This window comes from Phacochoerus africanus, chromosome 8, assembly GCF_016906955.1.
Source record: "Phacochoerus africanus isolate WHEZ1 chromosome 8, ROS_Pafr_v1, whole genome shotgun sequence".
In the NCBI taxonomy this organism is placed as follows: Eukaryota; Metazoa; Chordata; class Mammalia; order Artiodactyla; family Suidae; genus Phacochoerus; species Phacochoerus africanus.
In genome coordinates, this window is record NC_062551.1 from 91,093,171 (window position 1) to 91,110,145 (window position 16,975).

At 36.7% G+C, this 16,975-nt stretch overlaps 1 protein-coding gene across 6 annotated transcripts in view; it reads left to right on the top strand.

The window, feature by feature from the left end:
• Positions 1-16,975, top strand: part of ZMYM4 (zinc finger MYM-type containing 4) — a 165,590-nt gene that overhangs the window by 43,476 nt on the left and 105,139 nt on the right. For all 6 annotated transcript variants that reach the window (XM_047793301.1, XM_047793299.1, XM_047793298.1 and 3 more), the window contains one exon: positions 2,455-2,500. In XM_047793301.1, coding sequence (XP_047649257.1) covers positions 2,455-2,500 — 46 coding nt within the window. The remainder of the gene's footprint in view (positions 1-2,454; positions 2,501-16,975) is intronic.

The following is a 16,975-nucleotide window of genomic DNA, read 5'->3' on the forward strand; positions in this document are numbered from 1 at the left end:
CCGCAGCCTCCTGGTTCCTAGTTGGATTCGTTAACCATTGCGCCACAACAGGAACTCCTGCCTTTCGGTTTCTAATACCTAAATTTCATGGAAAAATTTTTCTTAATAAATTTTTAAAATAGGTTGATGGAGATGTAGTTCATATGCCATTTGTTTACAAATTTAAAAGTGCATAATTCAGTAGTCTTCAATATTTTCACAGTTTTGCAACTGCATCAGAAAAAGAAAAGATATATCTTCAAACACTTCGAGCCCTTTCAGTGCATACAGGTGCTTTCATTCTTTGGCTTGCAGTCACATCTCCCATTTCCTTTTTGTTCTGCAGCATAGCTCATTGAGTGGAATGGTAGGTAGAGTTGTCTTTATTATTTTTTTCCTTTGCTTTCCTTTTCAGTGTTTATTTTATATAGTTGAATTTTGTTATGGTAAATGTGTTTAATGAATCACCTGCACTATAATTTTTTTTTTTTTTTTTTAGGGCTGTACCTTCAGCATATGGAGGTTCCCAGGCTAGGGGTCCAATTGGAACTACAGCTGCTGGCCTGCGCCACAGCCACAGCAACGCCAGATCTGAGCTGCGTCTGTGACCTACACCACAGCTCATGGCAACACCAGATCCTTAACCCACTGAGCAAGGCCAGGGGTCGAACCTGCAACCTCATGTCTCCTAATTGGATTCATTTACCCTGCGCCACGACAGGAACTCCATGGACTATAATTTTTTAATTTCTCATTTTTTATTTTGGGATTCTGAAATTTCACCAGGACGTATCCCTTTTTTTTTTTTTTTTTCCATTTTCTCTTCGAAACTTGGGACCCATTCAATCTCAAATTTTCTTCTATTATTTCACCTATTTTGCTCTTTGTTGGGTTTGCCTTTGGGATTTCTGTTTGACCTAATAGTTTTAATCTTCCATGTTTTCATGTAAAATATCTTCTAACTCTGTGACTTTTTGTTTTTTTGGAAACTGAGAGTTCTATTATTAGCTTGTCCAATAAAATGTTTGTTTTTGCAGTTATTTATTTCTGAACGTTTCTCATGTCTCCTTTTCATGCCCATCTGTTTTTAATTTTTTGCATCAGTAGCCTCAGATATCTCAGATACCACTAAAAATATTTTTTAGAAGTTTTTTTTTTATTATAAATCGTTTCCTTCTGGAGTGGTTATTTCTTTAATCCACCTTGAGCCTTCTCTTTCACATAATTTATTTTAGAAACCTGTGAGTCTTGGTTGTCTCTTCACATTAGTATCAGATGCTATTGATTACTTTAGCTAGCTATTGTGTTTCTTCTGTAGTTGCATAGGTAGCTTGGTAGTTCTTTTTCCCTGAAGTTTTTCCCTTGAATAGGGAGACTCACTCTGTGTTCTAGTGAGCAGGGTTTATCACACAGCAGCCTTCCTTCTATTCTTGCTCACTGATAAATACTAGGCAGGGAAGCAGAAGGTTGGAATGCTTACACTTGCCAAAGTGAGGAAACCTTTAAAGACTAGGGCTAAAATATCCTAGTGTCTTTATTAGCTTTGGGGTGGGGTTGCCTCTGCTTTACTTTTTTTTTCCTTCTGTGTTTGCTTTAAAGGTCTGAAATTACCTTAGTCTTGTCTTTGCGTCCGTCTTGGGCCCTAATATACTCAAAAAGGAAGCATCTCTGTAAAACTTTGATTTAAAGAGCAGATTTCTGGCTTTAGAGTAAGACCAAAAGCTATTGATGCTGATTGTTCTGTTCAGTTTTGTTAGAAGTTTTATTTAGTTCCTAAAAAGTATTATATAAGTTCTCAATAAGTGTTGGCTGTGTTTTTGATTATTATTTCAGATGTGTATGATCCTCTGTATTTTGTGACATAAAAGTGATTTTTAAAAAATAAGTAATTCTTTGAGTTCTCGTTGTGGCTTGGAGGTTCACAAACCTGACTAGTATCCATGAGGATGCAGGTTTGATCCCTGGCCTCCCTCAGTGAGTTAAGGATCTGGTGTTGCTGTGAGTTCTGGTGTAGGTCACAGACACGGCTTGGATCCAGTGTTGCTGTGGCTGTGGTGTAGGCTGGCAGCTACACCTCCAATTGGACCCCTAGCCTGGGAACCTCCATACGCCAAAAAAAGAAAAAAAAAGAAGTAATTCTTTGAATCACTTTGCTGTACACCTCAAACATTTTAAATTAAATGTATTTCAATTAAAAAAAAAAAACCTCAAATAAAAAATAAGTAGCTTTTTTATAGTGAGGTAATGTTTTTATCTTCATTTTTGGTCTGAGGGGCTTTGGTCTGAGAACCCTTTTATTCATTGTAAATTTTATTTTAGTCTCTTTGGTGATGTTTTTGTTTATGTTATTGTGAATTTGTATACTGTGGGTTGATGATTACAGCTCTCGGCAGGGCATGGGGAGGGATACCAAAAAGTATGAATGAAGAATATGATAATAATGTTACTTTTCTCTTTCCTTTTTTGCTTTTTCAGTTTGAGCAGAAAGCTGGTGCAGTTTTTGATGAAATTGTAGAGAACTGTAAGTACCATTTTAGAAAAAACAAACACAGTTGTGTCTTTAAATAGATAATAATTATAAGTCCAAAGCATTTATTTGTAGCTGTGATGAGTTAGGACTAATTAATGTGATGGTCCAGTTTGATTTATTTTAGATCGCATCAAACCTTGTTAGTATTTTCATAAAGTTAATCTGAATTGTAAGAATCTTACTCTTTTCTTTAAATATTTTATTTTCATTGTTATTAATGTTGAAGTATAGCCATGCTTTGTGTATGTATGTATTATATTAAATTTACAGCTCAATAAATATTATTTCTACTTCGTTTAGTTTTCTCTTCATATTCTTTTCATTGTTGCATAATTTTCTTAAGAAAACTTTTTTCCTATACTATAAAAGTAATACATTCAGTTTTACTGTACAAAAATGAATAAAGCAGAAAATAAAAGCCTGTATCTTTACCATTTGCCAAAGATAATCAGTTTTAAAAGTTTAATATATATCTTTCCAGACTTTTTTCTGTGAATGTAAATATTTATCTGTATGTTATGGGTGGAGATTTATGTATCCTATGGCTACTGCTCTTGCTTTTTCCATTCAACTACTCAGACATCTTCCGTGTGAGTGGATTTTGGCCTATTATATCCTTCTTAATGGTTATTCAGTATTTTACTGTATGACTGTGTTATAATTTAACCAGCTTCCTCTTTTATATGTGTGTATATTATTTTCAGCTTTTCACTGTTACAATTTTAGGTATGCATTTCTTTACATATCTTTGTCTAATTTTTAAAGTGTTTTTGTAGAATAAATTCTAAGAATAGAAGAAGTTTAAGGTGTACAGCACAGTGTTTTGACTTAACATGCATCATGAAATTATTACCACAATAAGTTTGGTGAATCTAAGAATAGAATTGATGAATCATCAAAAGGTGTTTGTGTACTTCTTTATGAAGGATAAATTTCGCCATCTAGACTTCCTAAGTCAGAGGGCATGTGCATTTCTTTTGCTTCTTTATTTTGACTAGAAGGATCTTTTTTTTCTCTTTGGGATTAGTTTGTTAATATATTTTGAGTGATAACAGTTTTTTTAGACTACATATTGAGAAGTAACTAGCTCTTCTGTTCTTCAGTGGATTTAGTTACTGAATGTCCTTTTTGTTGCATACAAGCAACAAAAATAGACTCTAGCTAGCTTATCCAGAAACAATTTTAGAATATACTGGTGTATTTTACAGAATTTTGGGAGGAGGTGATGAACAAATTTCCTCCAGGGAACTCAGTGAAAGAAGATCATGGGTCTGCTCTCTCTAGTACTGCCAGAAAGCAGTTATTCTCCAATGACTTTTCTGTGTATCCATTTTAGATTTCAAGTTCTTAGGAAAAAGATTACGATTGGTTCACCTTGGACCCAGTGTTTATCTTTGAACCAGTCATCCGTGGTCAGAGAAAACGGTCAGAAAATAAAATATGGCTGTTAGAAGAGATTCCTCAGCCACTACTTCTCACTTTCAGCAAATAATTTTTGATTTCCTGCTTCTGGACTTTGCTTTGCTCAAATTTGTATACTGGTAATAGAAATTACTCAAATAGCTTCCTTCCTCCCTCCCTCCTTCCTTCCCTCTCTCCCTTCCTTTCTTCTTTTGTTCCCCTGTAACCATGGCATGTGAAAGTTCCCAGACCAGGTGAATTGGTGCTGCAGCTGCAATCTCTGCCATAGCTCAGGCAGTGCTAGATCCTTAATCTGCTGCACCATGTGGGAACTTCCTCCAATAGCCTTCTAATGATAGTTTTAATCTGACATTTTATTTTTTAAAGATATTACAGTACAACAATCTTAAGGTGGTAGCAGAAATCTTAAGTCAGTAACCTAGCTTCTACACATGGGTCCTTACACCCAAATTTTCGGGTTTGTGTTTCTTGTGTCTGGTGCTTTTTTTGCTCTATCCTTGAAAATATTTTTGGGCTGAAGGTTTATAAGCAGGGGATTTTATACCAAATATTGAGTGCCAGTGATGTGGTAAAGATTACCCTTTATCTCCCCCTTTCTGGTAGGTTATCATTAGGGGGCTGTTTAAGGCAGAGGAGTGACTAGCTTGGAAGGGGAGATAGGCATTCCTCTATGAAGGGGACTCAGGAAGACAGACACCTGTTCAGAGAGGTAAGGGTATACTGCTGCGTAGATGGTATTCAGAAAGTTTCTCATTCTAGAGATGATCATTTGAGGCCTACCATTTTGTCTTGATATCGATGTCCAGAAAAAAGGAGATTAACTCTTTCTCAGGCAAGTACCTCAAACTTTCTTCTGTAATACCAGACGTACAGTGTATTTATTATCAAGACCACTGGCACATAGGGCTTCAAATATTTGTCTTATAGATCAAATTCAGCCCCTTTAGATTATAACCCTTCTGAAACTTTCAACAAAATATAGCATCTGCTAGTTGTCAAGATATATAAACTGATAGGGTATGACCTTGTCATTGAGGACTTGAGGAAATTTGGTTTAAACGTTTAGAAGCTGAATTAACTTTTAAAATATATAGTGTTTTCAGTGAAAGGGATTTAGAGAAATAAGCCTTCCATATTTTTTGCAAATCAAAAGAGAAAGAAGGGTTGTCCAACTTCTGGTTCATTGTTTGGAGAATTTGTGCTGTGGGTTTTTTAAGATAACCTGGTGTTAGAGGAAGTGACTGAAACAATGCATTAACCTAATTCATGTTCCCTTAATCATTGCCAATTTATGAGAAGTTTGAAATAAGTTCAAGAGAATAGAAGATTAAAAAAAAATTAATTCCGATAGCTTCTTCCTAAAATCAAGGACTTTTATTCATTAAATGGCTCGAAGGTAACCACTTGGTCATTTACCAGTGGTTAATTTTCTTACTGCTAGATTAAGTTCATTGAATATAACAGACTTGACAGCTTCAAGGGAAAAACAAGAGCATCGTTGATTTGTTCATTGCCAGGGCCAGCTCAGCAGGATGGGGCTGAAGAACGGGTGCTGTGGAACTTAAGGAAAAATAGTTAACATAAAGCAAGACACAGAGACATTTATCTTAAGTAAAGGTGGGAGCCGGGGACTCAAGGTCTCAGGGACCAAGAGCTCGCTGGCTCAAGAAACCACACTGCTTTTATTGTGCTCTTTAGATGAAATCAAGTGAGGAGTGGCTATGGGTGGATGATACAGGGTTTGTTTACTATTATATAAGTTCTTTTACTATTTAAAAAGCCACTTAGGTGGTAAAGGGTTAAGCTCTTACTCTGACCTCTAGGCACATAACAGTTCTTAAGCTTAAGTCATTTATGCCTTTAGGTCTTTGTTCTTAAGCTTAGGTCATTTACCAGCACTGCGACTGTTTTTCAAAGCAGGAAGATGGGATAAAGTAAGACAAGAAGATGGGATAAAGTAAAGAAGGACAAGATGGAGTTTTCAAGGAACATGTCTTGCGACAGTTCATGTGCAATTGTCTGGATTAAAAAATTATTCATAATATTTTGATCATTTGCAGCTATACCAGTTTATTTGTGACTCACAAATTTTTCTGATGAAAAGATCTCAACACTAAAATTTTTGATATTTAAACTGTATGTTCTCAAACATACGGATGAAAGATATCTGTTGGTCATTTGTTAATTAAATACATATTTAAACCTCATGTTAAGTAATATAAATTTTAAAAATACTGCTTTTCTCCCAGTTATTTTGTGAAAGAATTTAAGTACTTAACATGCGTATTTTATTTATTTATTTATTTATTTATTTTTGTCTTTTTTTGCTATTTCTTGGGCTGCTCTTGTGGCATATGGAGGTTCCCAGGCTAGGGGTCAAATCGGAGCTGTAGCCACCGGCCTACGCCAGAGCGCCAGAGCCACAGCAACGTGGGATCCGAGCCGCGTCTGCAACCTACACCACAGCTCATGGCAACGCTGGATCGTTAACCCGCTGAGCAAGGGCAGGGATCGAACCCGCAACCTCATGGTTCCTAGTCGGATTCGTTAACCACTGCGCCACGACGGGAACTCCGAACATGCGTATTTTAGAAATTGGACTATCATCATTAGTGTAATTTTTTAGTCAGTTAACTTAGTTTTCTAGAGCCTGCTATCTAAATTGTTTAAGGTAAAACATAATTTGAATTTGTATTCTTAATACACATATGTGCTGCTTAACAAACCACCCTTAATTTAGTGGTATGAAAATAACAGTTTTATTATGCTTGTGGTTTCTATGGCTCAAATTACTCAGAAACATTGTATGAAAGATGACTTACCTTTGGTATCTTGGGTCTTAGCTAAGAAGATTTGAAAGCTCAGTTGGGATAATCTGAAAGTTCATTCATTCATGTCTAGTCTGGGCTTAGGAGGACTCAAAGACTGGTACTGCTTTGAGTACCTATGCTTAGTTTTCTTTTTGTCTTGTCTTCCTCATAGCATGTTGACCTTAGTGTAGTCAGACTTCTTTTATGGTGGCTCAGGGCTCCAAGCAAAAGAATAATTCAGTAAATAAGGTAGAAGTTTCTTCTTTTTTGACTTAGCTTCAAAAAGTTTTCTGACATAGCATCATTTCTATCACATTGTTTTGGCTACAGCCAAGTCACAAGCCCACCCAGATTCAATAGAAGAGGATATAGACCTCACCTTTGGATAGGAGAGGGATCAAAGTTACATAATAGATGGGAAATACTGTTGTGGCCCTATTCGAAAAATACAGTGTGCTGTCACAGCATATAATCCTTTCATGGGATATTTTATTCTAAACTGGAAGATGGGTTGAAAAAATATATCCTTATAGGTCTGTATTTGCTTTTTTTTTTTTTTTTTTTAAGGGCCACACCCATGGCATATGAAATTCCCAGGCTGGGGGTCGAATCAGAACTATAGCTGCTGGCCTACACCACAGCCACAGCAACATTGGATCATCGGATCATCAGATCATGAGATCTGAGCCACATCTGTGACCTATACCACAGCTCATGGCCGCGCTGGATCCTTAACCCACTGAGCAGGGCCTGTAACCTCATGGATACTAGTTGGGTTTGTTTCTGCTGAGCCACAGTGGGAACTCCTAGGTCTGTATTTGGATATTCACAACATTATCTACTTAAAAATACAAATTATATGAATCTGATCATATATAATTGTTTAAGAGTAAAATTTGGGTCTTCTTTTGGCTTAGCCTGTCCTTTCCATTCATTGTACCAATTTTTTTTTTTGTTCCACTTTTTTGATTTTATTTTGTTTTGTTTTGTTTTTCTCTTTTTTTAATTTATTTTTTTTCTGCTGTACAGCATGGGGACCAAGTTACCATTGCCCCTATTTTACGTCATAAAGCTTGTTAACAGCTTTGTGGATAAATGTCCATCTTTTTCTCCTATGCTCATAAAACTTATATACACACGTATTCACATGGTAGTCATATGTAAGGATTCTAGTTTGTTTTTTTTGTTTGTTTGTTTGTTGTTTTTTGTTTGTTTTTTCAGCTGTGCCTGTGGCATGTGGAAGTTCGTGGACCTGGGGATTGAACCTGAGACACAGCAGTGACAATGCCAAATCCCTAACAACTAGGTTAGTAGGGAACTCTGATTTTAGGGTTTTGTTTTGTTTTGTTTAACAAATGGGATCATCATGTACATACATGTATCCACATCACTTCTCACACTCAAGAATACTTAATGATGTTCTTCTACCTGTACTGGGATAGCTCCAGCTCTTAGAGTGTAACATTCCATGATTTAGATGTATAGGTCATTTTAAATCATCTTTTTGCTTTGTGTTTAAGCATTCATGTTGTTTTAGTATTTTTTGCCATGATAAACAATGACACGTTAAAAATCCTTTAATGTAGGGAGTTCCTGTAGTGGCTCAGTGGTTAATGAACCCTACTAGTAACCATGAGGTTGCGGCTTCAATCCCTGGCCTCACTCAGTGGGTTGAGGATCTGTCGTTGCCGTGAGCTGTGGTGTAGGTCGCAGACACAGCTTGGATCTGGTGTGGCTGTGGCTGTGGCTATGGCCAGAAGCTGTAGCTCCCATAGGGCCCCTAGCCTTGGAACCTCCATATGCCGTGGGTGCGGCCCTAAAAAGACAAAAGATTAAAAAAGAAAAAAAAATCCTTTAATGTATGTTGTCATGTATTAGTGGTTTTTCTCATCTATCCATAGATTGCAAAGACTGGGGATTGTGTTTATTTTAATAAGTGTTGCTAGCCTGTTTTTCTTTTTCTTTTTGGTCTCACCTGCAGCATGTGGAAGTTCCCAGAACAGGGATGGAACCCACATCACAGCAGCAGCCCAACCACAGCAGTGACAGTCCTGGATCCTTAACCCACTAGGCTACCAGGGAAAACGGCCTGTTTTTTAAAAAGCTTTAATGACTCATATTTCCATCAGAAATGTATAAGAACACCTTCCCTGCCTCATCAGTGTATATTATAGCTCTTCTTCATATTTGGCAACCTGACAGATGTGAAATATTATGGTGTTAATTTTAATTTGCATTTTCTTAACTCTTAATGAATTTTTTTTTCTTTTTGTGTCTGGTTTATTTCACTTAGCGTAATGTCTTCAGGGTCTGTCCATGTGATAGCATGTGTTAGAATTTCCCTTTTTAGTGGCTGAGTAATAACCCCTTGGATGTCTGTACCACATTTTATTTATTCATCTGTCTGTAGATAGACACTTGGGTTGTTTCTACCTTTAGGCTATTTTGAATAACACTGCTCTGAATATGTGTCTACTATGTATTTTAGTCCTTGCTTTCCATTCTTGAGTATATACCTACGAGTGGAACTGCTGGTATTTCTTTGTTTAACTTCTTGAGAAACTGTTAAAACTGTTTTCCATTATGTCTTCATCATTTTACATTCATACCAGTAGGGCTGAATTTGAATTTAAGCAGCTTTTAATAAGATTAATATTTTAAATATCTCCTCAGTATTGTCTAGTTACACATATTTGTTAAACAAACGAATGTTCTTTGCACATTTCTTATATATTTTTTCCATTTCACATTTGTCGGCTTGTTTTATATTGTAGTAATAGTTAATGTGAGTCACTGTAAGGTAAAGGATAAGTCTGAAAAAAAGATTCAGGTATATATTTAAAAAGACAATCACTTGTTCATTCAGAAAATTTAACTTTTATAGCGCATGACTTAGTGATTTAGATAGTGGAATAGGGGGATTTGATTTCCCTTGCTTTGTTTCCTTTACCTTGTGTCTCTTCCTAAACAATTTTTTTTTTTTTTGCTCTTTTAGGGCTGCATCTGTGGCATATTGGAAGTTCCCAGGCTAGGGGTAGAATTGGAGCTGCAGCTGCCAGCCTATGCCACAGCCATAGTAGCCACTCGTGATCTGAGTTGTGACCTACACCACAGCCCACGGCAACGAGGAATCCTTAACCCACTGAGCAAGGCTAGGGATTGAACCTGCATCCTCATGGATACTAGTTGGGTTTGTAACCCCCTGAGCCACAATGGGAACTCCCCCTAAACAAATGTTTTTAAGATATAAAAATTTGACCCTTTTGAGCGGGAGGGGCTGTGTCCAAAGCATACACAAGTTCCTGGGTCAGGGATTGAACCCAAGCCACAGTGTTGGCAGCCTAGGATCCTTAACCCACCAGGCCATCAAGGAACTCCAAAATTTGATATCTTTAACATCATATTTTCAGCCTGTTAAAGTTTTGCTTACCTCTTGATTTTATGGCATCCTAGAGTTTCTTGGAAGATTTAGAAAACTGTTTTTGGGAGTTCCTGTCGTGGCGCCGTGGTTAACGAATCCGACTAGGAACCATGAGGTTGTGGGTTCAATCCCTGCCCTTGCTCAGTGGGTTAAGGATCCGGCGTTGCCATGAGCTGTGGTGTAGGTCACAGACGCGGCTCGGATCCCGCATTGCTGTGGCTCTGGTGTAGGCTGGCAGCTACAGCTCTGATTAGACCCCTAGCCTGAGAACCTCCATATGCTGCAGGAGCGGCCCAAGAAATGGCAAAAAAATAAGATTAAAAAAAAAAAAGGAGTTCCCGTCATGGCGCAGTGGTTAACGAATCCAACTAGGAACCATGAGGTTGCGGGTTCAGTCCCTGCCCTTGCTCAGAGGGTTAAGGATCTGGCGTTGCCGTGAGCTGTGGTGTAGGTTGCAGACGCAGCTCGGATCTGGCGTAGGCCCCGGGCTACAGCTCCGATAGACCCCTAGCCTGGGAACCTCCATTTGCCGCGGGAGCGGCCCAAAGAAATAGCAAAAAAGACAAAAAAAAAAAAGTTTTTGTAAAGTATTAAATGCAAAAATTATTCATACTGTGTAAGATAGATTAAGGAGAAACAAAACACTTTGGCTTCCCTACATGGTTTTAATTTTTTTTATATTATTATTTTTCAAAAATATTTTCAGGCTGCCCTGAGGCATATGGAGTTCCTGGGCCAGGGATCAGATCCAGGTCACAGTTGCAACCTATGCTGCACCTGGGGCAAGGCCTTAACCAGTTGTGCCAGGATGCAGATTGAACTTGTGGCCCATTGCTGCAGATGGTGTCAATCCTTGCATCACAGGAGGAACTCCCACCATGGAGTTTTTAGAAGAATGTACATTATCATGCCTTTGATGCCAGTTCCTCAGTCCCATTTTGTTTTTTCCTCCAAACAGCCAGCGTCCTGAATTTTGCTGTTTTCTTTGCTTTCCTTTCTTTCTTTCTTTTTTTTTTTTTTAATTTATTTAACTGGGAGTTCCCATTGTGGCGCAGTGGTTAATGAATCCGACTAGGAATCATGAGGTTGCGGGTTCGATCTCTGCCCTTGCTCAGTGGGTTAAGGATCCGGTGTTGCCGTGAGCTGTGGTGTAGATCGCAGATGCGGCTCAGATCCCACATTGCTGTGGCTCTGGCGTAGGCCGGTGGCTACAGCTCTGATTCAACCCTTAGCCTGGGAACCTCCATATGCCGTGGGAGCTGCCTAAGAAAAGGCAAAAAGACCAAAAAAAAAAATTATTTAACTAAATAATTGATTTACACTATTTTTTTAGTTTCAATTGTACAGTTTCAGTCTTTTACATTATGTTATCACAAAATACTGAATATAGTTCTGAGTACTTATATACTAAGTCCTTATTGCCTGAGTAGTTCATATGTAGTGTTATATATCTATTAATCCCATACTCCTAATTTTTCCATCCCCCTGCCTCTTCCTCTTTGTTAACCATAAGTTTTCTGTGTCTGTGAGTCTGTTTGTTTTGTAAATAAGTTGATTTGTGTTTATTTTTTAGATTTCATGTATAAATGATATCATATAATCTTTGTCTTTCCCTACCTGACTTACTTCACTTAGTATGAAAATCTCTATGTCCACCCATGGTGTTGCAAAATGGCATGATTTCAGTTCATTTTAATGTCTGAGTAATAATCCATTGTGTATACATCTGTGTATATATACATATATATTACATTTTTCTTTATCCTTTCATCTGTTGCTTTCATTTCTTGGCTATTGCAAATAATGATGCTATGAACATTGGTGTGCATGTCTTTTTTTGAATTATTTTTTATTTTTTTCTTACTCAGTGAATTTTATTACATTTATAGTTGTAAAATGATCATCACAACCCAATTTTATAGCATTTTCATCGCAAACCCCCAGCACGTTCTCCCCCGACAGCCTGTCTCATTGGGAAACCATGAATTTTTCAAAGTCTGTGAGTCAGTATCTGTTCTGCAAAGAAATTCATTGTGTCCTTTTTTTAGATTCCATATGTAAGTGATAACATATCACATACATGTCATAAACATTGGTGTCTCACTGTCTGACTGACTTCACTTAGCATGATAATTTCTAGGTATACCTATGTTGCTGAAAGTGCTATTATTTCTTTGCTTTTAATGGCTGAGTAATATTCCATTGTGTGTCCGTACTACATCTTCTTTATCCATGCCGCTGTTGATGGACATTTAGTTGTTTCCATGTCTTGGCTATTGTATAGAGTGATGCAGTGAACATTGGAGTACAGTTATCTTTTCGAGTCATGGTTTTCTCTGGATAGATGCCCAGGGGTGGGATTGCTGGATCAAATGGTAATTCTACTTTTATTTTTCTGAGGGATCTCGGTACTGTTTTCCTCAGTGGTTGCACCAGTTTACCTTCCCAGCAACAGTGTAATAGTGTTCCCTTTTTTCTTCACACCCTCTCCATCATTTATTGTTTGTAGACTTTCTGATGATGGCCTTTCTGGCCAGTGTAAGGTTGTACCTCATTTTGGTTTTCATTTGCATTTCTTTAATAATTAGTGATATTGAACATCTTTTCATGTGTTTTTTTTGCCATCTATATGTCTTCTTTGGAGAATTGTTTGTTTATATCTTCTGCCCATTTTTTGATGGGGTTTGTTTTTTTGGTATGGAGCTGCATAGGGTGTTTATAAATTTTGGAGATGAATTCCTTGTCGGTTGTTTCATTTGCAAATATTTTCTCCCATTCTGTGGGTTGTCTTTTCCTTTTGTTTAGGGTTTCCTTTGCTGTGGAGAAACTTTTAAGTTTAATTAAGTCCCATTTGTTTATTTTTGTTTTTATTGTCATTACTCTAGGAATGGATCTGAGAAGATATTGCTGTGGTTTATGTTGGAGAGTGTTTGGCTTGTGTTTTCTTCTAAGCGTTTTATAGTATCTTGTCTTATATTTAGGTCTTTAATCCATTTTGAGTTTATTTTAGTGTATGGTGTTAGGAAGTGTTCTAATTTCAGTCTTTTACGTGTGGCTGACCAATTTTCCCAGCACCATTTATTGAAGGGGCTGTCTTTTCTCCATTGTATATCCTTGCCTCCTTTTTCACAGATTAGTTGACTGTAATTCTGGGCTTTCTATCCTGTTCCACTGGTGTATATTTCTGTCTTTGTGCCAGTACCATATGGTTTTCATGACTGTAGCTTTGTAGTATAGACTGAAGTCAGGGAGCCTGATTCCTCCAGCTCCATTTTTCTTTCTCAGGATGGCTTTGGCTATTCTGGGCCTCTGTTTTTGAATTAGAGTTTTCCTCTTTACCTGATATATGCCCATGAGGAGGATTCCTGGGTCATATGGTAACTCTATTTTCAGCTTTTTAAGGAAGCTCCAGACTGTTTTCCATGGTGGTGTCACCAACTTACATTCCTACCAACAATGTTGAAGGTTTCCCCTTTTGCCACACCCTCTCCAGCGTTTATTATTTGTAGACTTGGTAATAGCCATTCTGACCCATGTGAGGTGATGCCTCATTTTAGTTTTTATTTGCATTTCTCTAATGATTAGTGATGTGGAGCATCTATTCATAGGTCTGTTGGCCATCTGTTTGTCTTCTTTGGAGGAATATCTATTTAGATTTTCTGTTCATTTTTGTTTTGTTTTGATTTATTTTGTATGGCCACACCTGCAGCACATGGAAGTTCCTGAGCCAGGGATCAAATCCGAGCTGCAGCTATGACGTGTGTCACAGCTGTGGCAATGCTGGATGCTTTAACCCACTGCACCAGGCAAGGGGTCAAACCTAAGACACTGTAGTCAGATTTTTAACCCACTGTGCCACAACAGGAACTCTATTTTTTTAATTGGGTTGTTTGTTTTTTTGATATTAAGCTGTATGTGCTATTTGTATATTTTGGAAATTAAGCCCTTGTCAGTAACATCATTTGCAGTATTTTCTTCTGGCCCATAGATTGTTTTTTTGTTTTGTTTATGGTTTCCTTTGCTGTTCAAAAGCTTACTAAGTTTGATTAGGTCCAGTTGTTTATTTTTTCTCATTTCTTTTGCCTTGGGAGACTGATCAGAGAAAATGTTACCAAGAATGCTTTGCCTGCGTTCTGTTCTAGGAGGTTTATGGTGTTATGTCTTTATATTTAAGTAAGTCTTTAAGCCGTTTTGAGCTTACCTTTATGTATGATTTAAGGGAGTGATAACTTCATTGATTTACATGCATCTGTCCAGCTTTTCCAGCAACACCCACTTAAGAGACTATCTTTTCTCCATTGTAAATTCTTGCCTCCTTTGTTGACTGTAGGTGTGTGGGTTTATTTCTGGGCAGTTTTGTTCCATTGATGCCTGTCTGATTTGGGCCAATACCATGATTTTTTTTTTTAGTGTTACCTGAAGTCTGGGAGGATTATGCCTCTAGCTTTGTTCTTTTTCCTTAGGATTGCTTTGGCTGTTTGTGTGTGTTTGTGTGTGTGTGTGTGTGTGGGTCCATATACATTCTAGTATTATTTGTTCTAGTTCTGTGAAAAATGTCATGGCTAGTTTGTTACAGATTGTATTAAATCTGTAGATTTCTTTAGGTAGTATGGCCATTTTAACAACACTGATTCTTCCAGTAGAAGAGCATAGAATATCTTTTCATTTCCTTGTATCATCTCTGATTTCCTTTATCAGGGTTTTATAGTTCTTAGGGTATAGGTCTTTAACTTCCTTTGTTAAGTTTACTCATAGAGGGGTTTTTTTTGTTTTTTTTTTTTGATGTGATTTTTTTATTTTTTATTTTTTTATTTTCCCACTGTACAGCAAGGGGGTCAGGTTATCCTTACATGTATACATTACAATTACATATTTTCCCCCACCCTTTGTTCTGTTGCAACATGAGTATCTAGACAAAGTTCTCAATGCTATTTAGCAGGATTTCCTTGTGGATGTGATTTTAAATGGAATTTTTATTCTTTTACTTTCTCTTTGTGATTTCATTGTTAATGTAAAGAAATACAGTAGATTTCTGTATATTGATCTTGTATCCTGTTTCCTTGTTGTATTACTTTATCAGTTCTAGTATTTTTTATGTGGAGTCATTAGGGCTTTCTACATAGAGTATCATGTCATCTGCATACAGTGACAGTTTGACCTCTTTCTTTCCAATTTGGATATATTTTAATTCTTTTTCTTGACTGATTTTTGTGGTTAGGTCTTGCAAGACTTCAGTAGAAGTGGTGAGAGGGGGTATACTTGTCTTGTTCCAGAATTTAGCAGGAAGGCTTTCAGGTTTTCATCATTCAGTGTTATATTGGGTATGTGTTTGTCGTAAATGGTTTTTATTTACGTTGAGATATGTTCCCTCTACACTCATTTTGGTGAGATTTTTTTTTTTTTAATCATGAATGGATGTTGAATTTTATCAAATGCTTTTTCTGCAACTATTGATGATCGTGTGGTTTTTGTTTTTTCTTTTGTTGATGTGGTATAACACATTGATTGATTTGTATATGTTGAACTATTGTTGTGACCCTGAGTGAATCCAAAGTATGATCCTTCTTTTGTGTTGATGGGTTCTGTTTGTTAATATTTCATTGAGGATTTTTGCGTCTGTATGTCTAGTGATTGGTGAGTTCAGATTATCTGTTTATCTTGATTCAGTTTTGGCAGGCTCTGTGTTTCTAGAAACTTGTCCATTTCTTCTAGGTTGTCTAAATTGTGGGAATATAATGTTATAGTAATTTCTTATGATTTTTTTGAATTTCTGCGTTATAAAGTTGTTATTTTGCCTCTTTCATTTCTTATTTTGTTTTAGTCTTTTCTCTTTTCTTCTTGGTGTGCCTGGCCAGAAGTTTGTCTATTTTGTTTATCCTTTCAAAATGTCAGCTCTTGGCTTTATTAATTTTTTTTCTGTCTCTTTAAAAAAATTGTCTTATATATGTTCTCTCTGATCTTTACTATTTCCTTCCTTCTGCTTTAGGATTTTTTTGTTTTTCTTTTTCTAATTCTTGTAGGTGATAGATTAGGTTGTTTGAGATTTTTCTTGCTTTTTGAGGATGTTCTGTGTATCACCATGAACTTCCCTCTTAGGGTGGCTTTTACTGAATCCCATAGACTTTCTATGGTTGTGTTTTTATTGTCATTTGTCTCAAGGAATTTTTTGATTTCCTGTTTGATTTCATCATTGACTCATTAGGTTTTTAGTAGCATGTTTTTTAGTGTCCATGTAATTGCTTTTTTTTTTTTTTTTTTTCCCTCCCTGGCATTGATTTCTAATTTCATCCTGTTGTGGTCAGAGGAAATGTTTGAAATAATTTCTGTCCTTAAATTTTTTGAGGCTTGTTTTGTGTCCTTTTATGTGGTTTATACCAGAAAATGTTCCATGTACACTTGCTTTATTTTTTAATTTTATTTCTTAAAAATAAACTTTTAATTTTAGAATAGTTTTTTTTTAAATAATGATTTTTATTTTTTCCATTATGGTTTACAGTGTTTGTCAGTTTTCTACTGTACAGCAAGTTGACTACACTTGCTTTATTATTGAGTCTTTTGATTGGAGCCTTTAGTCAATTGACATTTAATGTATTTTTTTTTCCTTTTTTTTAATGGCTGCGCATGCAGCAAATGGAAGTTCCCAGGCTAGCAATTGAATCTGAGCCACAGCTGAAGCAATGCCAAGTCCTTTAACCCACTGTATTGAGCTGGGGGTCAAACCTGAGCCTCCATGGTGACCCAAGCCACTGCAGTTGGATTCTTAACCAAGTTTGCCACAGTGGGAACTCTACATTGTTTTATTTTTATTTCTTC